Source organism: Anolis sagrei, chromosome 3, assembly GCF_037176765.1.
Source record: "Anolis sagrei isolate rAnoSag1 chromosome 3, rAnoSag1.mat, whole genome shotgun sequence".
In the NCBI taxonomy this organism is placed as follows: domain Eukaryota; kingdom Metazoa; phylum Chordata; class Lepidosauria; order Squamata; family Dactyloidae; genus Anolis; species Anolis sagrei.
Window position 1 is genome coordinate 877769 of NC_090023.1, and position 22172 is coordinate 899940.

Below are 22172 nucleotides of genomic sequence, written 5' to 3' on the forward strand. Positions count from 1 at the left end.
CTAGCTTGCTGTTGACCCATGCAGTCTGAAAGACAGTTGCATATGTTAAGTGGGAAATTTAGGTGCCACTTTATGCGGGGAGGCTAATTTAACTAATTTACGACACCATAAAACCTTCCTGCAGTGTGTGGAAGAAGTACTCCATCAAGGACTCGATGTCACAAGTGGACAGTGAAACAACAGCTCCCCCTGTGGCCGGAATCGAGCATACCCTCATGCAGCCAGAAAGCTGGAATGTTAAATCATCTCTGTGTTGTATGTCTAATGCCATTGAATGTTTGCCATTTATATGTACATTGTAATCCGCCCTGAGTCCCCTGCGGGGTCAGAAGGGCGAAATATAAATCCATATAAATAAAAATGTAATGTTCGTTTGTGGTATTCACAGAACTCAGAAACCACTGGGGCAATTGACACCAAATTTGGACACGATACCCCTAACAACCCAATGTATGTTCTTCACTAAAAAAAAACCAAGGAAAACAAAAAGCAGAAAGGACTTCTAAACTGCATGTCCACAAAGGAGAAACTGCATGTCTCCAAAGAGACCATGGCCACGCCCTCTCCTCCTCGTCGCGGGGAAACAGCTGTTAAAGCCAGGCACACGTGCCTGGCCTCACACACACACACACACACAAGTGAGTGGAGTGGAGGTTTGCCACATGGAGCCCCTTCTCTTTCCCTGCTAGGTCAGGAGGGAAGTCTCCTCCTCCTCCTTTCCCTGTTGGAGTGCCAGCAGCAGCAACAGAGACTCCACGCAAGGAAGAAGGGGAGGAGGAGGAGGAGGCGAGGAAGGTCAACGGTGCTTGAATGAAGGACCTTCCTTCTCTCTCTCCCTTCCCTTCCTCCCTCCCTTTCTTCCTTCCTTCCTTCTCTTTCCTTTCCTTCTTTCCCTCCTTCCCTTCCTTCCTGTCCCTCCTTTCTTCTTCCTTTCCTTCTTTTCCTTCCTCCCTCCCTTTCCTCCTTTCCCTTTCTTCATTTCCTTCCCCTTCATTTCCTTCCCTCCCTCCTTTTTTCATCCCCCTCCTTTCTTTCCCTCCTTCCTTCCTCTCTTCCTTCGTATCCTTCCTTCCCTTCTTTCCCTCCCTTCTTCCTTTCCTTCTTTCTATGTAAGATATAAACACAATATTAAATGGGACAGTCAAGAAGTAACGAGAGGAGGGAAAGTGGGAAGGAAGGAAGGTAGGACAGAAGGAGGGAGGTAAAGAAGGAAAGAAAGAAAGAAGCAAGGAAGGAGAGAAGGAAATTAAAAAATTGAAAGGAAAAAGGGAAGGAAGGAGAGAAGGAACGAAAGATAAGGAAAGAAGGAAGGATATAACCAAAGAGCAAAGAAAGGGAGGAAAGAAACAGGTAGAAATGGAAGAGAGATAGGGAAAGAAAAAGAGGAAAGGAAGGAAGGAGGGAGGGAAGATTGGCCACAGCAACGCGTGGCGGGTACAGCTAGTACTGTGAATAAATAAATAAATTCTCACACTGAAATTGCAATAAAAAGAATCTTTGTTATAAAAATATTCATGACACCCGGCAAGGCCAAACAAGTCCTGTCCTGGGATAGCACCGCATGCGCCGGCCATTTCAGGGGAGCGATTGGCACTCCAGAAACGGGCCCAGCAGGCTGCCTTTGCAAATCCAGCCCATCTCTCGTCAAGGGCTCCAGAGGCGCTTTCGGAAGCCAGGGCCTGGCTGAAGGCATCAAGGGGGACACATCCTCATCGCACGGCCCAGAGGAAGCCCAGGGACAGGCGGACCGGATGGTGGTTCAGGTGGCTGCCGAAGGAGAAGCAGTTGCCGCCACCGCCCAGGACCAGAACCGCTTCCTCCTTGGGCAAGAAGACGCTGCTGTGGCCATGGAGCATCAGGGGCCACTCGAGAGGAGCCTGTGGAAGAACCGACGGGGTCACAGGAGTGGGAACGAGGGAAGCCGCAGCAGAGGAAGAGGTCAGCAAGGACCATGGTGCCACGCCCAACCCTGTGACTGTGGTGCAGCTGCATTAAGATCACTACTGACCAAAAGGTCATGAGTTCGAAGCCAGCCCAGGTCGGAGTGAGCTGACTAATTTGTGTAGCTTGCTGTCGACCTTTGCAGCCCAAAAGACAGTTGCATCTGTCAAGTAGGAAATTTAGGTACCGTTTACCACACCATAAAAATCTCCAGCAAGCATGCAAAGAATGAGGAAGTACTTCATCAGTGTCACAAATGGACGGTGAAGTGACAGCTCCCCCGGTGGCCAGAATACCCTCATGAAAAAGCTGGAATGTTAAATAGCCTCTGTGTGCCTGTCAATATATGTTATGTGTATATGGCATTGAATGTTTGCCATGTATATGTGCATTGTAATCCGCCCTGAGTCCCTTGAGGGGTGAGACGAGCGGAATATAAATGCTGTAAATAAATAAATAAATACATAAATAACACTCCCCAGCACACCTTCACAATGCTCTCCTGCAGAAGACCCTGTGCCCATGACTTCCTTGGCTCCTCTGCCCACTTTTGCTGGGTCTCCCCAGTTAAGCTGAGCCAGGGGAGGATAGCTCATCCCCATCATCATCATCATCACCATCAAGTTTATTTCCAGACCCCTTACTCTCCTCAAGGAGACTCAAAGCGGCTTACATTAAGAGCATTAAATGTCCCTTCCCACGCTCCATAGCACCAGTGACAGGAATGAAGGTGCCTTGCTGTCTGTGCTTGAGGTCCAGCTGAAAGGGTCTTTGAGTGAAATTTACAAATGCTAAGCAAGGGGCTTTGCATGAAATTAACAGAAATATACCTTTCTCTGTAGAAAAAGCAACACGGAAGAAAATGTTTTTAAGAAACAAGATGTGACATGTAGAGGTCGGAAGTTGTGTTGTGGTTAAGTTCAAAGGTTGTGCTTAAGTGTAGAGTCTGCAGGTACAAGAAGGTACTTTCTATGAAAAGTACCCTCAAGGGAGGGGGCTGGAAAGAGAGTACTTTCCATGACAAAAAAATGTTCTTGTTTACTTGAGGTGGTCAAAAGCCAAGGGGGCACGGCAGTCACTTGAAGGGTAACATCTGCGTATGCTGCCAGGCTGTCTGTCTTCTTCATGAAGAAACTAAAATAAACCTTGTTTTTTTATCTTTTTTGGGACTGTCTCCTTCCTTACATGTTCCTGTGATGTGGACCTAAGAAGAACCAATTTAGTGTCTCTAACACAGCCAGGCGGTCAAGAAGCTGGACGAGGGAAGGGTGGCCGCTTCACACTCAGGCCTATAGACATACGCTTGGGACCAGAGGAGGAGAACGGAGCAAGTGGATCAGAACCAGCAGGAAGCACCCTCCCCTCCCAAAGCACCATTCACCCACTCACCGTGTCAATGCTGTACTCCACCGCCTGTCCTGTGGCCAGGTCCACCACCGCGACACCAGGCACGGAAGGGGCCTGGAGCCAGATGCCTCCCACCAGCAGCAGCTTCCCCCGGTGTGCATGGGCCGTATGGGAGTACCTAGGGGAGGAGGTAGTAGGCTCAGTGCCATGAAGAAGTGCCCATTGGAGGTACTCAATGGCACCAACCCTCAAGAGCTCCCTTCCCAGGAGGTGTGCCCTCTCCTCCAATGGATGCAATTCTCTGGTTGCCACCGAGGCATAACAATCTCTCCTTTGGCCACATGAGCCATGGAAGCCCACCAGCCCTTTCTCCTACAATCAGGCAGTAGAGACAGGGACAGAGTGCCCACTAGGGAGACCTTCAGGCACCAGTGGGAAGCATCAAAGGACGCAGGGAGCAGAAGTGGTCCCTTCCTTGGCTGAGCCTCTCTTGAAGAATGGCGCCTGATGGTGAGATGCCACTGGAGAGAAGCCTTCTTGCGACACCAGAGAGGCTGCATAGCAGTGGCTGCACAGAGGGCACCTCAGGATGCCAGGATACGGCCACCCACCCTCTTCCCCTGAGCCGCACTCTCCAATCAAGCCAATGGCTGTGTGTCACTGGAGGGTTGTACTGGGGGGTGGGGGGTGGCAGGGGTCCGGCTGGGCTGCGCGAGGGAGGAAGGCCAGAGACCCCTCCTCCTTCCTCACCAGGAGCCCTTCTGCAGGTGCTTTGGCTGCCCCTCTCCCCCACTTTAACGGTAAAGCGTATAAACAAGAGGACTGCTGTGGTCACTGTTAATATCATGAAAATTCAATGTACAGATTTGATAAATACGGATTTGATACGATGTGTGGGAATTAATGAGTTGGATGGAAGGATGTATGGATTAAGTTAATAATTTTGGAAACACCGGTAAAATATTAAGGCCTGCAGTGACTAACTACCTACTTGCTGGACTATAATTCAAAGTTGCTAATAAGAACTGAAATGTAAACTGTGATAAGAACTGGGACAGTGATGAGATCAATGTTTACAATGTTAAGAAGAAAGTCAACACAAGGCTAACACCAATCAAGAAGAATCAACAACTGGCCAGGAAACTGGGATGGATACAGGATGCAAGACGTCTATCATTAACTTACAACTTTGGGACGACATCAGCAGAATATTCCTATAAAAGACTCAATCTAATAATTCTCAAACTGTGACAGACCTGAGGAGTCTAGTTCACCCTGTCAGGATGTAGGATCTAAATAGCAATAGTAAATAACCACTCACTGACCTCCCTGGACAGTGACGGCAGCAGCAACGTCTTCAGCTATCCAATCCTCTGGTCTGGCCGGGGGCTTACCTGGGAATGAGCGGGGGGCAGGTCTCCAGCATCTGCCACTGGAAGCCCCCCTCGACCGGCCTCAGGAACAGGACGGAGCCCAACGGCTGTTCAGCGGCCCCCAGCCCTCCGGCAATGAGCACCCCTCCCTCCCAGGCACAGGCGCTGTGCGAGTGACGGCCAGCCGGGACAGGACCCTCCACAGGAACCTAAGAGAGGGAAGGAGAAAGGGAAGAAGGGAAAGGAAGGGCAGGTGAGGAAGGAAGGAAGAATGGGGCCTCCCCAATTCCTCCTTCCTCAGCTGCCCTTCTGCTAGGACCACTGCAGGCCCCAAAGGAAGCCCCACGGGAAGAGGAACTCAAGTCCTGCCTCCTTCCATCCATGGCTCCCAACTTCAGGAAAGGAGATTCCACCTGAACATCAGGAAGAACTTCCTCACTGACTGGGAGAGCTGTTCAGCAGTGGAACTCTCTGCCTCGGAGTGTGGTGGAGGCTCCTTCTGTGGAGGCTTTGAAACAGAGGCTGGATGGCCATCTGTCGGGTGATTTGAATGCGATTTTCCTGTTCCTTGGCCGAATAGGGTTGGACTGGAATCAGCTGCTCTCTCCCTTGCACACCTCCAAAGGGAGGGAGAAGCACATGCACTGCCCTAGAGTTGATGAGCATCGACCCAGGTGGGAATCAGGCAGCAGCTGAGCTGTTGTAGGTTTTTTCGGGCTATATGACCATGTTCTAGAGGCATTATCTCCTGACATTTCACCCACATCTATGGCAGGCATCCTCAGAGGTTGTGAGGTCTGTTGGAAACTAGGAAAGTTGGGTTTATATATCTGCGGAATGACCAGGGTGGGACAAAGAACTCTTGCCTGCTGGAGTGAGGTGTGAATGTTTCAACTGACCACCTAGATTAGCATTTGATGGCCTGGCAGTACCTGAAGCAAACTTTTGTTGAGAGGTGATTAGATGTCCTTGTTTGTTCCCTCTCTGTTGTTGTGCTGTTGCAATTTTAGAGTTTTTCAATACTGGTAGCCAGATTTTGTTCATTTTCATGGTTTCCTCCTTTCTGTTGAAATTGTCCACCTGCTTCTTGTGGGTTTCAATGGCTTCTCTGTGTAGCCTGACCTGGTGGTTGTTGGTGTGGTCCAGCATTTCTGTGTTCTCCAATAATCTGCTGTGTCCAGGTTGGTTCCTCAGGTGCTCTGCTATGGCTGACTTCTCTGGTTGATTTAGTCTGCAGTGCCTTTCGTGTTCCTTGATGCGTGTCTGGGCAAGGCTGCTGCGTTTGGTGGTCCCTATGTAGACTTCTTGTCCACAGCTGCATGGGATACAATGGTAGACTCCTGCAGAGGTGAGAGGATCCCTCTTGTCCTTTGCTGGACGGAGCATTTGTTGGATTCTCTTGTGGGGCCGTAGATAGTTTGTCTGTTGTGTTTCCTCATCCGCTTCCCTCTGCGGTCAGTGGTTCCCTTGATGTCTGGCAGGAACACTTTCCCTCTAGGTGGGTCTTTGTCTTTATTCTCGTGGCTTGTTCTCGGTTGAATACACAAGCATGTGGACAATTTCAACAGAAAGGAGGAAACCATGAAAATGAACAATGTCTGGCTACCAGTATTAAAAAAAACTCTAAAATTACAACAGCACAACAACAGAGAGGAAACAAACAAGGACATCTAATCACCTCTCAACAAAAGTTTCCTCCAGGCACTGTGAGGCCATTATATGCTAATTAAGGTGGTAAGTTGAACCATCCACACCTAGCTCCAGCAGACAAGAGTCCTTTGTCCCACCCTGGTCATCATTCCACAGATATATAAACCCTTTTTCCTAGTTCCAACAGACCTCACTACCTCTGAGGATGCTTGCCATAGACGAAGGCAAAACGTCAGGAGAGAATGCCTCTAGAACATGGCCATATAGCCCAGAAAAACCTACCACAACCCACTTAATGACAGCTGCTTTGAGAGAAAGCATAATAATAATAATAATAATAATATTAATAATAATAATAATAAATGTATTATTATTATCATTATTATTATGCTTTCTCTCAAAGTGACTGGCATTAACTTCCAGTGGAAACAACAACAACAACAATTATAGCCCAAGAAAAAGCCATTGGAACCAATGCCATCAAAGCCAGAATTGAAAAGTCAATGATAGCATTTATTGGATTTCCTTAGTGGGTCTGCAGATAGTTTGTATGTTGAGTTTCCTCACCAGCTTCCCTCTGTGGTCAGTGGTTCCCTTGATGTATGCAGCTGAGTTATCCAGCCCTCCCACCACCCCCGGTCCACCCACAGAGCCCTGAGACAAGGGCACTCCCCAGGACGGACTGTGGAAGTCCTGCCCTGCCCGTCCCAGCTCCCCACCTTGTGGCACTGCATCTTCTCCAGGTGGAGGAAGCACCAGTCATCCAGAACGCACTGCCCAGAGCTGCATCCGCCATAGACGAAAAGGTAGGCCTCTCCTGGAAGAGAGCAAGGAACCGGCTTTGCATCCCCCTTGGCCCTGCCACTTCCCCCTCCAGCGGAGCAACCAGGGTACGAGGGGCAGGAGAGGAATATGCGCCGTCGGAGCCCCATCTTGCCCACCAGCCTGCCTGTGCGACCCACAACAGGATCAGGGAACTATAAGGATGAGTGTCGGTGCAGGAAGCCCTGCTCCAGACTGGCCCTCCCTGCCCCCCCCCCCCACCTCCTACCTTGATGTTCAACCTCAGTGGCCGAATGCCTCCAACGTGGTGTGTCCAAGCCCTGGATGGGCGGCAGGTGGGAGAGCTCAGCGGACATGAGGTCCTCGTCAGGGCTTCCCGACACACTCAGGCGACAGGCGTCCAGTGCGGGGGATGCTGGGGACCTCCGCCCCCCGAGAACGAGGACCCAGCCGGGCTTCAGGAGCGTCAGCGAGTGGAAAAGCCGTCCGTCTGGGAAAAGAGAGAGGCAGCCACACTGAGGGAGGATCCCACAGGCCAGGCCTGCCCCCGACTCCGTGGTCCTCACCCCGTTGCTCACCCCAAGTGTCTCCGGAGTCCGCCAGGCACAGAGCCCGGCCCTCCCAGTCCTGCTCCTCTGGCGGCAAGTGCCTCCTCTTCCTCAGGAGGTGCAGCTGCGTCAGGCGGCAGTGGCGCCCCTCCTGGTCCCCAAAGCCCCCCGCGGTCAGGACCGTCTGCAGAGCGAGCAGCACTGAGCGATGGCCAAAGCGCCTCAAGCCGGAGGCTCCTGCCTCTGTTGTGCAGGCTGAGGCAGGGATCGTCCCAGCAAAGGTAGGCTCCCGGGAAGGCGGAAGGGCTTGGGAGCACAGAGGAAAGAAAGGGTGTCAGCGGATGGATGGGGAACCCGGCCAAGGAGGAGGGAGGCCGGAGCTGACCCTCAGAGGACTCCAGTGGGCAAGACACCCTTGAAAGCCACCTCCGGCATTGGTGTTGCCCTCCCGACAGATGACCAGCCGGCCATAGATATGATAGAGAGAGAGAGAGAGAGAGAGAGAAATTCAATCCGAGATGGAGGGGACCCCCGGGCACCATCCAAGCCATCCCAACAGATGGCCATCCAGCTATAGACATGATTGAGAGAGTGGGGGGGTTCAACCCCAGAGTTGGAAGTGACCCTTCAAGGCCATCCGGTCAGTCCAGTCCAGCCCCCTTCTGCCAGGCAGGTAGGCACCACCCAAGCCCTCCCGACAGATGGCCAGCAAGCCATACATATGATTGAGAGAGAGAGAAAGAAAGAGAGTTGGAAGGGTCCCCGGAGGTACTATCCAAGTCCTCCCGACAGATAGCCAGACAGCCATAGAAACACTTGAGAGAGAGAGAGAGAGAGAGAGAGATTCAACCCCAGAGTTGAAAGGGATCCCTCAAGGTCATCCAGTCAGTCCAGCCCCCTTCTGCCAGGTAGCAGAGCAATGTGGCCAGAAGGGAGCAGGACCACGCTCAGGCTCCACTGCCTGCCACAGGCAAAGCATTCCCAACCTTTCAGGTGAACAGAGTAGTGCCTAGCACTGAGATAACCATGCTCATGGTGTCTAGTGTGCTTTGTGTCAGGGCCTGGCTCTGCACTACTCAAGCCTGGTGGGAAGGGAGGGAGGGACTGTGGCGGGACTGTGGCGCAACTGGCTGGGAGTCAGTTGCGTTAAGATCACCACTGATCAAAAGGTCATGAATTCAAAGCCAGCCTGGGTCGGAGTGAGTTTCCGACTATTGTGTGTAGCTTCCTGTCGACCTTTGCAGCCTGAAAGACAGTTGCATCTGTCCAGTAGGAAATTTAGGTACTTCTTATGCGGGGAGGCTAATATAACTAATTTATGATGCCATAAAAAACTCCAGCAAGCATGCCAAGAATGAGGAAGTACTTCATCAGTGTCTTAAATGGACGGTGAAGCAACAGCTTCCCTGGTGGCCAGAATACCCTCATGAAAAAGCTGGAATGATAATAATAATAATAATAATAATAATAATAATAATAATACTTTATTTGTACCCCGCCACCATCTCCCCATGGGACTCGGTGCGGCTTACATGAGGTCGAGCCCATAGAACAACAATAAAAACAACAACAAAACATCAATACAAAACAATCAAAATAAATCTCATAAACAAAAAATAAACAATAAACATTAACAATAACACAACCATGTTTAAAAAACCTATGGCACGGCCAAATGTACTAACTAAAAATTAAAAAAATAATGCTGGGTGTGACCAGGTGACATATAAACAGGATAGAAATTTTGGAGAGGGATAGAGCGTGCAGACAATCCTAGATCACTACTAAAGTGCGTTTAGGGACATATTGCTTGGAATTTCCTTATTCTGGGAAGGCACACTGGAACAACCACGTTTTCAGTCTCCTCCTAAAGACTGCCAGGGTTGGAGCATGTCTGATGTCCCTGGAGAGTGAGTTCCAGAGTTCAGGGGACACCACTGAGAAGGCCCTGTCCCTCGTCACCGCCAATCGCGCTTGCGATGGGGACGGGAGCGCGAGCAGGGCCTCTTAAATAGCCTCTGTGTGTCTGTCTATATATGTTGTGTGTCTATGGTATTGAATATTAGCCATGTATATGTACTCTATAATCTGCTCTGAGTCCCGTGTGGGGTGAGAAGGGCGGAATATAAATACTGCAAATAAATAAATAAATCAACAGGAAGGGAAGCCCTCTTGCTTGTGCAGAAGGGTGTGGCCTTGGTCAGAGCCACGGACTTCTGTGTGACTCTCTGCCCCGGAGGGAGTGTGGTGGAGGCTCCTTCTTTGGAAGCTTTTAAGCAGAGGCTGGATGGCCATCTGTCGGGGGTGCTTTGAGTGCAGTGTTCCTGCTTCTTGGCAGAATGGGGTTGGACTGGGTGGCCCAGGAGGTCTCTTCCAACTCTTTGATTCTATGATTCTATGACTCCACAAACTCCCAAAGAAGCCAGGCTGCTGAGTAACCATCAGGTCGGCCACACCACCTGAAGAAGACCCTTTTCCGGTCACAGGGTCCACAGTACAGGACTTCCCTCTGCCTTGGCCCTTGATCCTCCTTCTTTCAGCACAGGAGTGGAGAGGTCAGAGCTGCCAGGAGGGCCACCACCGCCACCCGCCATGACAGCCCCCGGGAAGAGCAGAAGCCCTTACCTTCCAAGGCAGACAAAACCGAAGCCAGAGAGAGGGGCTCCCCCTTCGAGGACACAAGGATGAAATAGTGCGAGCACTTCAGGTGCCACTCCTGCAGAGAAAGAGCGAGGGAGAAGAAAATAGTAATAATAATAATAATAATAATAGTAGTAGTAGTAGTAGTAGAGGGGAAGGGGCTGCTGCCAGGGACAGGTCTTCCTTCCTCCCTCCTTCCCTCCCCAAGCACATGCCACGTCCAAAGGGAGGGTCCGGCAGCCACGCAGAAGCCCAGCGCCCACGGGTTTTGACAGCCTTTCCATAATAATACCCTGTTGTTTGTATCCCGAGGGGACTCAGACCGGTTTCCAGCATGGCTCAAGCATTCAATTACCAGCACAAAAACATACAGAAGAACCATTTAAAAAGAGAAACATAACACTACTCCAAACAATCATCCATATTGAAAATTTGGAAAAATCAGGCCTTTTTAAGTTGACCTGCTGACGTGACGGCTTTTATGGAACTGACCGACTGCTCCTTGGATGCTGACTTAAACGGGCAACTGTTGACTGTTTGATTGTTTTTATACTGTTTTAGTGCTAAGTGTATATTTATGTTTTGGGTTGTGGGCACCATGGGGTGACGGTTTGTTAGCCGCCCTGAGACCCTCTGCAGAGGTCGAGATAGGACGGGATACAAATGTCCGAAATAAATAAATCCCAGTTCCGGTATGATTCTGTTTGGGCTAAATTCGACTACCAATGGCCAGGATTACAGAGTGGACAACTATGAGAGGGCTGGGCTATTCTGCAATGAAATACTGCAAAGCAGGGTCCTACCTGATGTCCAGGGTGGGACCTGGGGCTACTGACTCCCAAGGCCTGCTGGACAGTTATGGGAGGGCTGGCCCAACGGGGAAGCCTAGGGCCAATGGGGAAGTGGGTCAAGTGCAGAGCAGGGCTCTATTTAATGGCCAGGGAAAGGCCTGGGACTACTTGTTTCCACTCATTTCCAAGGCCAACTGAATAGTTATAATAGGGCCGGCTGGGCCAGGGCGAGTCCAACAAGGTAGCCTAGGGCCAATGGCTGCCGAGGGCCTGCCCCACAAATGTACCTTTTCATTGCTACCTCATCCAGAGTTTTATCATTTTATGTCGTGCATTTGGCCCACCCACTGTGTTTGATTTTCCATTATGTTATGTTATTTTGTACTGTTTATTTTACTTGATTTGTTTATTTATTTTATTGTGGTGTTGTTATTATTATTATTATTGTTATTATTATTATTGGGTTGTTGTAGGTTTCTTTCGGGCTATATGGCCATGTTCTAGAGGCATTCGCCTGCATGTATGGCAAGCATCCTCAGAGGTAGTGAGGTCTGCTGGAACTAGGAAAATTGGGTTTATTTATCTGTGGAATGATGTCCAGGATGGGACAAAGGACTCTTGTCTGCTGGAGCTAGGTGTGAATGTTTTAACTGACCACTTTGATTAGCATTTGATGGCCTGGCAGTGCCTGGAGCAATCTTTTGTTTAGAGGTGTCCTTGTTTGTTTCCTCTCTGTTGTTTTGCTGTTGCAATTTTAGAGTTTTTTAATACTGGTAGCCAAATTTTGTTGATTTTCATGGTTTCCTCCTTTCTGTTGAAATTGTCCACATGCTTCTTGTGGATTTCAATGGCTTCTCTGTGTCGTCTGACATGGTGGTGGTGAGAGTGGTCCAGCATTTCTGTGTTCTCAGATACTATTCTGTGTCCAGGTTGGTTCATCAGGTGCTCTGCCATGGCTGATTTCAGTGCTCCAGGAACTGTTATGCCATCAAATGCTAATCAATAGGCTTGGACAATCCATGGTTCTAAAGTACTTACAAAACTAAAGTTCTGGTGGTGAAAATTTCAGAACTCTAACAAAACTCCCAAAATTCATAGAATCATAGAATCAAAGAGTTGGAAGAGACCTCCTGGGCCATCATCCAGTCCAACCCCATTCTGCCAAGAAGCAGGAATATTGCATTCAAATCACCCCTGACAGATGGCCATCCAGCCTCTGCTTAAAAGCTTCCAAAGAAGGAGCCTCCACCACACTCCCTCCGGGGCAGAGAGTTCCACTGCTGAACGGCTCTCACAGTCAGGAAGTTCTTCCTCATGTTCAGATGGAATCTCCTCTCTTGGAGTTTGAAGCCATTGTTCCATTGCGTCCTAGTCTCCAGGGAAGCAGAGAACAAGCTTGCTCCCTCCTCCTCCCTGTGGCTTCCTCTCACATATTTATACATGGCTATCATATCTCATATTTCATAATAAATGGCAGTTCCTAATTGGTTCTGTCATTAAAATCACCAATAATGAAATAATAATTAAATTTTGAAAGTTTTGTTAGAGTTCTGAAATTTTCACCACCAGAACTTTAGTTTTGTAAGTACTTTAGAACCATTTAGAACCATGGATTGCCCAAGCCTACTAATCAAGTTGGTCAGTTGAAACATTCACACCTAGCTCCAGCAGACAAGAGTCCTTTGTCCCACCCTGGTCTTTCCACAGATATATAAACCCTTTTCCCTACTTCCAAGAGACCTCACTCCCTCTGAGGATGCTTGCCATAGATGCAGGCGAAACGTCAGGAGAAAATGCCTCTAGAACATGGCCATAGAGCCCGAAAAAACCTATAACAACCCGGTGACTCCGGCCATGAAAGCCTTCGACAATACATTATTATTATTATTATTATTTGAAACACAACCAGATGAGTCCACATCAGACAAGATCACTCTGCTGGCTGTTCTATTGGATCACACGTCAGGCACTTCCCAAGTGTATTGTCATGTATTGGTGAATAATGCATGCAGATCCCAGTAAGGTGGCCTTTTGCAGCTGGCAGATTATTATTATTATTATTATTATTATTATTATTATTATTATTATTATTATAAAGTGCAGAGTAGGACCTCTCCGATGACCAGGGAAGGGCCTGGGGATAGCCATTTTGCAAAGGCGAAATGATTATCAATATCTGTATGTATGTATTTTTATCCTTTACAATTTAGCTTGTAAATCACCTAGAGCATCTTGGATGGAGGGCGATTAATAAGTAATTAAATGATGATGATGATGATGATGATGATGACACAATCAAGGGGAGGGGGAGAGAGGGAGTGGGATTGGGGTCCCAAGTGGGGGGGGGGGTGAATACCTCAAATTCATCGAAGGGCTCCAGGGCCCGGATCCTCTCCTGCTCCTCTCCGGGGACAAAGCGACGATAGAACTCATTCATGTCGATGGCGCTGCACTCCGTCCAGCCCTGGAAGGCAACCCACCAGCCGGGCACTCAGGACAAGGACCGGGCTCTTTCTCCTGCTGCCCACCTGCCCTGGAGACCCCCCCCCCGCCCCTCCCTTCTCCTCCCTCACCCACCCGCTGGAGGAAGCGCAGCCGCTGGGCCTCGCAGTCCGAGTAGCGGTCGAGGGAGCGGAGGGGTGACCTTAGCCGGCGGAAGTGCTGCTGCATGACGTGTCCAAACGGGTCTCCCGGGTGGATCTGCTCGTACAGGACGAACCAGGCCTGAGGGAAGAAGCCGGCCGCCCAGCGGATCAAGGCGTCGGACCTGGAGGGCGCCAAGAGGTCAGTGAGTGGAGCACCCCAAGACCTTGGAAGCCCAAAGGGAGCGAGATGAACTGGGACTCAGGTGCATCACGATCACTACTGACCGAAAGGTCATGAGTTCGAAGCCAGCCCCGGTTGGAGTGAGCTTCCGACCAATTTGTGTAGCTTGTTGTCAACCTTTGAAGCCCGAAAGACAGTTGCATCTATCAAATAGGAAATTTAGGCCTTCCCAAACACAGTGTAGCCATTAAACTAAGGAGTTTCCCGCCGCCGCGGTAGGTGATCATGTCGAGGCCTTGGTCGCTCTCTGGAATGGGGAGATGACCAGGGCTATTGACAAGATCGCTCCGGAACGTCCCCTCTCGAGTAACCGAGCTAAACCAGCCCCTTGGTTCACTGAGGAGCTGGCAGCGATGAAGCGAAAGAAGAGGGTTCTAGAGAGCGTGTGGCGCTCGGACCCAAGCGAGTCAAACCGAACACGGTTTGTGTCCTTTTTAAGGGCATATGCCGCGGCAATAAAAGCCGCAAAGAAAACTTTCTTTGCGGCCACTATTGCGTCTGCAAAAAACCGTCCGGCGGAGTTGTTTCGGGTTGTCAGAGGTCTTTTAACTCCCCCTACTTCAGGTGGGAGCCCTGACAACTCGGCAGCGCGCTGTGAAGCATTTGCTCGGTTCTTTGCAGACAAAGTCGCTTTGATCCGTTCTGAGCTGGACGCCACATTAGATGCAGTCTCTGTGGATGTGACACAAGCACCTGCTTGTCCGATTTTGTTGGATTCTTTTCAGTTTGTGAAACCCGAGGATGTGGACAAGATACTTGGAGGAATGAGACCCACCACGTCCATCCTAGACCCCTGCCCATCCTGGCTTCTGAAGGAGGCCAGAGGGGGATTGGCCGAGTGGGTAACGGTGGTGGTTAATGCCTCCCTCCGGGAAGGCAAGATTCCAGCGAGCCTAAAACAGGCTATTGTAAAGCCGCTGTTGAAGAAACCATCACTTGACCCCACTAAATTGGACAACTTTCGGCCTGTTTCCAATCTTCCCTTCTTGGGCAAAGTCATGGAAAGCGTGGTGGCCTCACAACTCCAGGTATTCTTGAGAGACACGGATAATCTGGATCCGGCACAGTCTGGTTTCAGACCGGGACATGGTACCGAGACGGTCTTGGTCGCCTTAGTGGATGATCTGCGCCGGGAGCTAGACAGGGGGAGTGTGTCCCTGTTGGTGCTCCTGGACCTCTCAGCGGCCTTCGATACCGTCGACCACGGTATTCTTCTGGGGCGCCTTGCAGAGATGGGTCTTGGGGGCACTGCTTTGCAGTGGCTCCGGTCATTTCTGGAGGGTCGTACTCAGAAGGTGTTGCTGGGGGACTCCTGTTCAGCGCCACAGCCGTTGATCTGTGGCGTTCCTCAGGGTTCCATCTTGTCCCCCATGCTGTTTAACATCTACATGAAGCCGCTGGGTGAGATCATCCGGAGTTTCGGGGTGCGGTGTCACCTGTACGCAGATGATGTCCAACTCTGTCACTCCTTCCCACCTGCTACTAAGGAGGCCGTCGAAGTCCTGAACCGGTGCCTGGCCGCTGTAATGGTCTGGATGAGGGCGAACAAACTGAAACTAAATCCAGACAAGACAGAGGTACTCCTGGTCAGTCGCAAGGCCGAACGGGGTATAGGGTTACAGCCTGTGCTGGACGGGGTCGCACTCCCCTTGAAGGCGCAGGTTCGCAGCTTGGGTGTGACCCTGGACTCATCGCTGAGCCTGGAGCCTCAGGTTTCAGCGGTGACCAGGGGAGCATTTGCACAGCTCAGGCTCGTGCGCCAGCTGCGCCCGTATCTTGGGAAGTCTGACTTGGCCACGGTGGTACACGCTTTGGTCACATCCCGCCTCGACTACTGCAACGCTCTCTACGTGGGGCTGCCCTTGAAGACGGCCCGGAAGCTTCAGCTAGTCCAACGCGCGGCAGCCATGTTGTTAACGGGAGCAGGACGCAGAGAGCATACAACGCCCCTGCTGTCCCAGCTCCACTGGCTGCCGATTCGCTACCGGGCCCAATTTAAGGTGCTGGTGTTATCCTACAAAGCCCTGAACGGTTCCGGCCCAAAATACCTTGCAGACCGCATCTCGGCCTATGAGCCCACGAGGGCCTTGAGATCTTCCGGGGAGGCCCTCCTCTCGGTCCCGCCTGCCTCACAGGCACGTTTGGCGGGGACGAGAGAGCGGGCCTTCTCGGTGGTGGCCCCCCGGCTGTGGAACGCCCTCCCTGTTGAAGTTAGACAGGCGCCCTCCTTGATGGCCTTTCGTAGGGGCCTAAAAACATGGCTCTTCGAGCAGGCCTTCAATTGAGTGTATCTTGAAACGACACTGGAATGAACTAGGATTATGAAATTTGGCTATGACCCCAGGACTTGACGAAGCGGATTTTTAGTATAAGTATATGTTATGTTGTATTGTCTAGTCTGTACTGTCGTGATTTATTGTACACTGTTCCTTTTTGTTGCTGTTCACCGCCCCGAGTCGCCCTCGGGCTGAGAGGGGCGGTCAATAAATGCAAAAAATAAATAAATAAATAAATAAATAAACTCTGATCTCGGAACAGTTGGACAGCGTGACTGGATAATGACTGGTAATGAAACGCAGAGGACTTCTGGTTTTTATTGTGTTACTGATGTTAATTGTAATGAATTTTTACCTCTGTTAAATGTTTTTAATGTTTAAATTATTTTTGTACTATTGTGGGCATCGAATTGTGCCGTTTTGTAAACCGCCATGAGTCGCCCTCGGGCTGTGAATGGCGATATAGAGCGTAGTAAATAAATAAATAAATAAATAAATAAAATAGGTACCACTTATGTGTGGAGAGGCTAGGTTAACTAATTTACGAGGGCATAAAAATCTCCAGCAACCATGCGGGGAATGAGGAAGTACTTCATCGGTGTCGTGGATGGACAGTGAAGCGACAGCTCCCCTGGTGGCCAGAAAAAGTTGGAATGTTAAATAGCCTCTGACTGTCTGTCTATATGTGTTGTCTATGGCATTGAATGTTTGCCATGTATATGTACATTGTAATCCACCCTTCCAACAGCCTTGGAAGCCCAAAGGGAGCAGGGGAGCAAGATGAACTCAGCTGCATCTCGATCACTACTGACCGAAAGGTCATGAGTTCAAAGCCAGCCCTGGTCGGAGTGAGCTTCCGACCAATTTGTGTAGCTTGTTGTCGACCTTTGCAGCGCGAAAGACAGTTGCATCTGTCGAGTAGGAAATTTAGGTACCACTTATGTGTGGGGAGGCTAATTTAACTAATTTACGAGGCCATAAAATTCTCCAGCAAGCATGCGGGGAATGCGGAAGTACTTTATCAGTGTTACAGATGGACAGTGAAGCAACAGCTCCCCTGGTGGCCAGAAAAAGCTGGAATGTTAAATAGCCTCTGACTGTCTGTCTATGTCTGTTGTCGCTTTTTATTGTTATTTTAAAGCTAATTCTATTGTTTTAATCTATTCTGTAAACCGCTCCGAGCCAAATTGGGAGTGGCGGTATACAAGTCAAATAAATAAATAAATAATATGTTGTGTTTATGGCATCGAATGTTTGCCATGTATATGTATATTGTAATCTGTATATGTATATTGTAATCTGTCCTAAGTCCCCTTGTGGGGTGAGAAGGGCGGAATATGTTGTTGTTCATTCATTCAGTCATCTCCGACTCTTTGTGACCTCATGGACCAGCCCACGCCAGAGCTCTCTGTCGGCCGTCACCACCCCCAGCTCCTTCAAGGTCACTCCAGTCACTGTAAATAAAATGAAGGGCTACCCGAGACCCTTTGAGTCAGCTGTCTGAGGCTGAGCTGTGGGGTTGAGAGAGAGTGACCGGCCCAAGACCACCCAGGATTTCTGTGGGGCTTCCAGCTTTGGGGGAGAAGGGCCAGGACTTCTCCCCCAAAGGGCCACTCCGTCCACCCTTTCAGACCCACTCTGCAGGGTATCATTCCTAAAGCGAATGACAATGGGCCTCGAGAGCGGCCAAAGCCTTCCTCCTACAACGACCCAGGTGCCACAGACCTCTCTGTCTCCATGTAGGTGAGCACAACCTCTGCCAGGATCAGCGTTGGGACTCCAGGGTCCAGGCCGCCCTCCAGCAATGCCTCCTCCAGATGCGTCAGTTCCGCAAGGTCCGCCCCCAGAAGCCTGTAGTCCTCTCCCCAAAACTTAACGGCGTCTGCAGAAGAGAAACCGGGGCTCAAGTTTGGGGAGGGGGAGAAGATGGAGTAGGGGGTGTGGGAGTGGGAATGCAGCACAGAATAAGAGGGAAGGGGGCAGTGCAGGATGGCCTGGCTAATCTAACCGAACTCATGTCCCCAGACTTCTTTTGCCAGGAGGTCCTTTGTGGGATGCCTTCCAGGATTGTATCCTCACCCGAGTCCTGCGTAGAAGGGCTCTTCCCAGCCACGGCAGCCAGTCCCTCCGTCCGAGACACGAGGGCCGCTTTGTGGGCCATGACCTCCGGGAAGTCCACCTCGAAGAACCGGGTCCGGGGCAGAAGCCCCTCGGCCTTGGCCCAGAAGAAGAGCGAGTCCATGCCTGCCCCCAGGGAGAGCACCTGCGGGGAGAAGGGCAGGCGGGGCCAATTTAACTCAATTTACGACACCATAAAAATCTCCAGCAAGCATGCAAAGAATGAGGAAGTACTTCATCAGTGTCACAAATGGATGGTGAAGCAACAGCTCCCCCAGTGGCCAGAATATCCTCATGAAAAAAGCTGGAATGTTAAATAGCCTCTGTGTGTCTGTCCATATATGTTGTGTGTCTATGGCACTGAATATTTGCCTAGTATATGTACTAGGCATAGGCAATCCATAGTTCTAAATGGTTCTAAAGTACTCACAAACTTAAAGTTCTGGGGGTGAAAATTTTAGAACTCTAACAAAACTTTCAAAATTTTGTTATAAATGGCAGTTCCTAATTGGTTCTGTCATAAAAATCACGAATAATGAAATAATAATGAAATTTGAAAGTTTTGTTAAAACTTTGAACACATATTATTTTAAGCATTATATAAATATGTTTTAAATCTTATTAAACTATATATATATATATATATATATATATATATATATAATTTTAAAAAAAATTAAGCATATATTATTTTAAGCATTATTTAAACATTATTTAACTATATATATTTTAATTAATTATATGTTTTAAATATTATTTAACCAAATATATATTAAAGTTATTTGAATAAATATTATTTTAAACTATATTTAAACATTTAATATTATTTTAAGCATTATTTAAACATATATTATTTTAAGCCTTATTTAAACATATTATTTTTAAAATTATATAACTATATATTTTTAAATTATTTAAGTATATGATGTAAATATTTAAATATATTATTTTAAAAATATTTAAACATATATTATTTTAAGCCTTATTTAAACATATTATTTTAAAAATTATTTAACTATAAATATTAAATTTATTTAAATATGTTTTAAATATTATTTATCTTTATATATACTAACATTATTTAAATACATATTATATTTAAAAATATTTAAAACATATTATTTTTAGCATTATTTTATTTTAAAAATTATTTAACTATACACTTTTTTATTTAAATATATGTTTTAAATATTATTTAACTCTAGAGAGTTAAATAATATTTAAAACATATATTTAAATAAAAAAGTATATAGTTAAATAATTTTTAAAATAAAATAATATATATATATATTATTTAATATAAATTATTTTTAAAATATTTAAACATATATTATTTTAAACATTATTTAAACGTATTATTTTTAAATTATTTAACTATGTATTTTTAAATTATTTAAATATATAGTGTTTTAAATAATATTTAACTATATATATTAAAATTATTTAAATAGATATTATTTTTAAAACATATTATTTTAAGCATTATTTAAAGATATTATTATAAAAATTATTTAACTATATATTTTAAAATTATTTAAATATAGGTTTAAAATATTATTTAACTATATATATATATATATATATATAATTAAAATATTTAAATATATTATTTTAAAAATATTTAAACATATAATATTATTTTAAGCATTATTTAAGCATATTATTTTTAAATTTATTTACCATATATTTTTTAAATTATTTAAATATATGTTTTAAATATTATTTAACTTTATATATATATAGAGAGAGAGACATTATTTATATATATATTATTTTAAAAAATTAAACATATTATTTGAAACAATATTTAATCATTATTTTAAAAAATCATTTCACTGTATTTTTAAATTATTTAAATATATAGTGTTTTAAATAATATTTAATTATATATATTAAAATTATTTCGTTAGATATTATTTTTAAAACATATTATTTTAAGCATTATTTAAAGATATTATTATAAAAATTATTTAACTATATATTTTTAAATTATTTAAATATATATTTTAAATATTATTTAACTATATATATATATATAAATTATTTAAATACAAATTATTTTTTAAAATATTTAAACATATTATTTTAAGCATTATTTTAAAATATTATTTTTTAAATTATATAACTATATATTTTTAAATTATTTAAATATATATATATATTTAAACATAATATTATTTGAAGCATTATTTGAACATATTATTTTAAAAATTATTTAACTATATATTTCTAAATTATTTAACTATATATTTTTAATTATTTAAATATATAATGTTTTAAATATTATTTAATTACATAAATATTTAAATACATTATTATTTAATAATAACTTAAACATATTATTTTTAAATTATATAACTATATATTTTTAAATTATTTAAATATATATATATATATTTAAACATAAAATATTATTTGAAGCATTATTTGAACATATTATTTTAAAAATTATTTAACTATATATTTCTCAATTATTTAACTATATATTTTTAAATTATTTAAATATATAATGTTTTAAATATTATTTAACTATATATATATATGAAAATGAATTATATATATATATATATATAATTTTTAAAAAAATATTTAAACATATATTATTTGAAGCATTATTTAAACATTATTTTAAAAATTATTTAACTATATATTTTTAATTATTTAAATATATAATGTTTCAAATATTATTTAACTATATATATATTAAAATGAATTATATATATATGTATAATTTTTAAAAAAATATTTACACATAAAATATTATTTGAAGCATTATTTAAACATATTAATTTTAAAATTATTTATGTATTTAAAATTATTTAAATATATGTTTAAAATATTATTTAACTATATATAAATACATTAAAATTACTTAAATATATGTTTAAAATATTATTTAACTATATATAAATACATTAAAATTATTTAAATATATGTTTAAAATATTATTTAACTATATATATATATATATATATATATATATAAATTATTTAAATACATATTATTTTTTAAAATATTAAAACATAATATTGTAAGCATTATTTAAACATATTATTTTTAAAATATATTTAAACATATAATATTATTTTAAGCATTATTTAAACATATAATATTATTTTTAACATAATTTGAGTACATAATATTGTATTTCATAATAATGTTTTCCAAGCAGACTGGGAACCAAAGCCATGCCTGTGTCTTTAAATAGGCAACCTCATTGCGCATGCGTGGCTCCGCCCGCGCTGCCTCACCTGCCTGTGTGGGAGGCCATCGCTTCGGCGCAGGAATGCCCGGAGGCAGTGCTCGACTGCGCAGGCGCGGACATGGTAGCCCCTGAGGGAGGGGAAGAGAGAGAGAGAGTGAGTCAGCGATGAAGGGGAGGCGCTTCCCGATCTGCGCATGCTCCGTCCCTCTCACCGGTGGATGGCTGGGGCGCGGCGCGGGGCCCTGCCACCAGGGGGCGCCCTCAGCAGCAGTTCCACGAAGCGGTCCTCTCGGTAGCCCCTTCCGGCCGCCGACCTCTTGCTCTGGGCGCTGCTGCTTCCGGTCCCGCGGACCTGAGGGGGGAGAACGAGCGAGAGGACACGGCTAGAGCGGGCGCAGCAGGGAGAGAAGAGTAGCGAAGGAAGGAAAAGAAGGAAGGACTCACCGCGGAAGCGCGGCCCATCGCTTCTTCTTCGGCCTCCAGTGTTGCTCGGCAACCTCGCCTCGCCCGTCCTCTCAACACAGAGACTTCCGGCGGGGACAGGAAGCCAGCCGAAAGGGCTTGTGGGGGATGTAGTTCGCAGTCCGCAGCAGCCGGAAGGAGAAGGGAGGGTGCTTCACTGCTCCGCAAAGGCCGCCAGGGGGCCGCCACGGCTAGGCTTAGACCAGCTCGCG

The 22172-nt window shown here is 45.6% G+C and overlaps 1 protein-coding gene across 1 annotated transcript; it reads right to left on the bottom strand.

Moving 5' to 3' along the window:
- Positions 1–1479: 1479 nt before the first annotated feature.
- Positions 1480–22043, bottom strand: LCMT2 (leucine carboxyl methyltransferase 2). The gene is made up of 14 exons (XM_060771363.2): positions 21943–22043; positions 21711–21850; positions 21545–21626; positions 18255–18438; positions 17901–18057; positions 13651–13840; positions 13430–13537; positions 10268–10358; positions 7673–7948; positions 7363–7584; positions 7031–7128; positions 4683–4870; positions 3331–3466; positions 1480–1877 (listed from the first exon to the last, which is right to left on the bottom strand). Exons 1-14 carry the CDS (start codon positions 21958–21960, stop codon positions 1710–1712), a joined length of 2058 nt encoding a protein of 685 aa, XP_060627346.2. The 5' UTR covers positions 21961–22043; the 3' UTR covers positions 1480–1709.
- Positions 22044–22172: the final 129 nt, after the last annotated feature.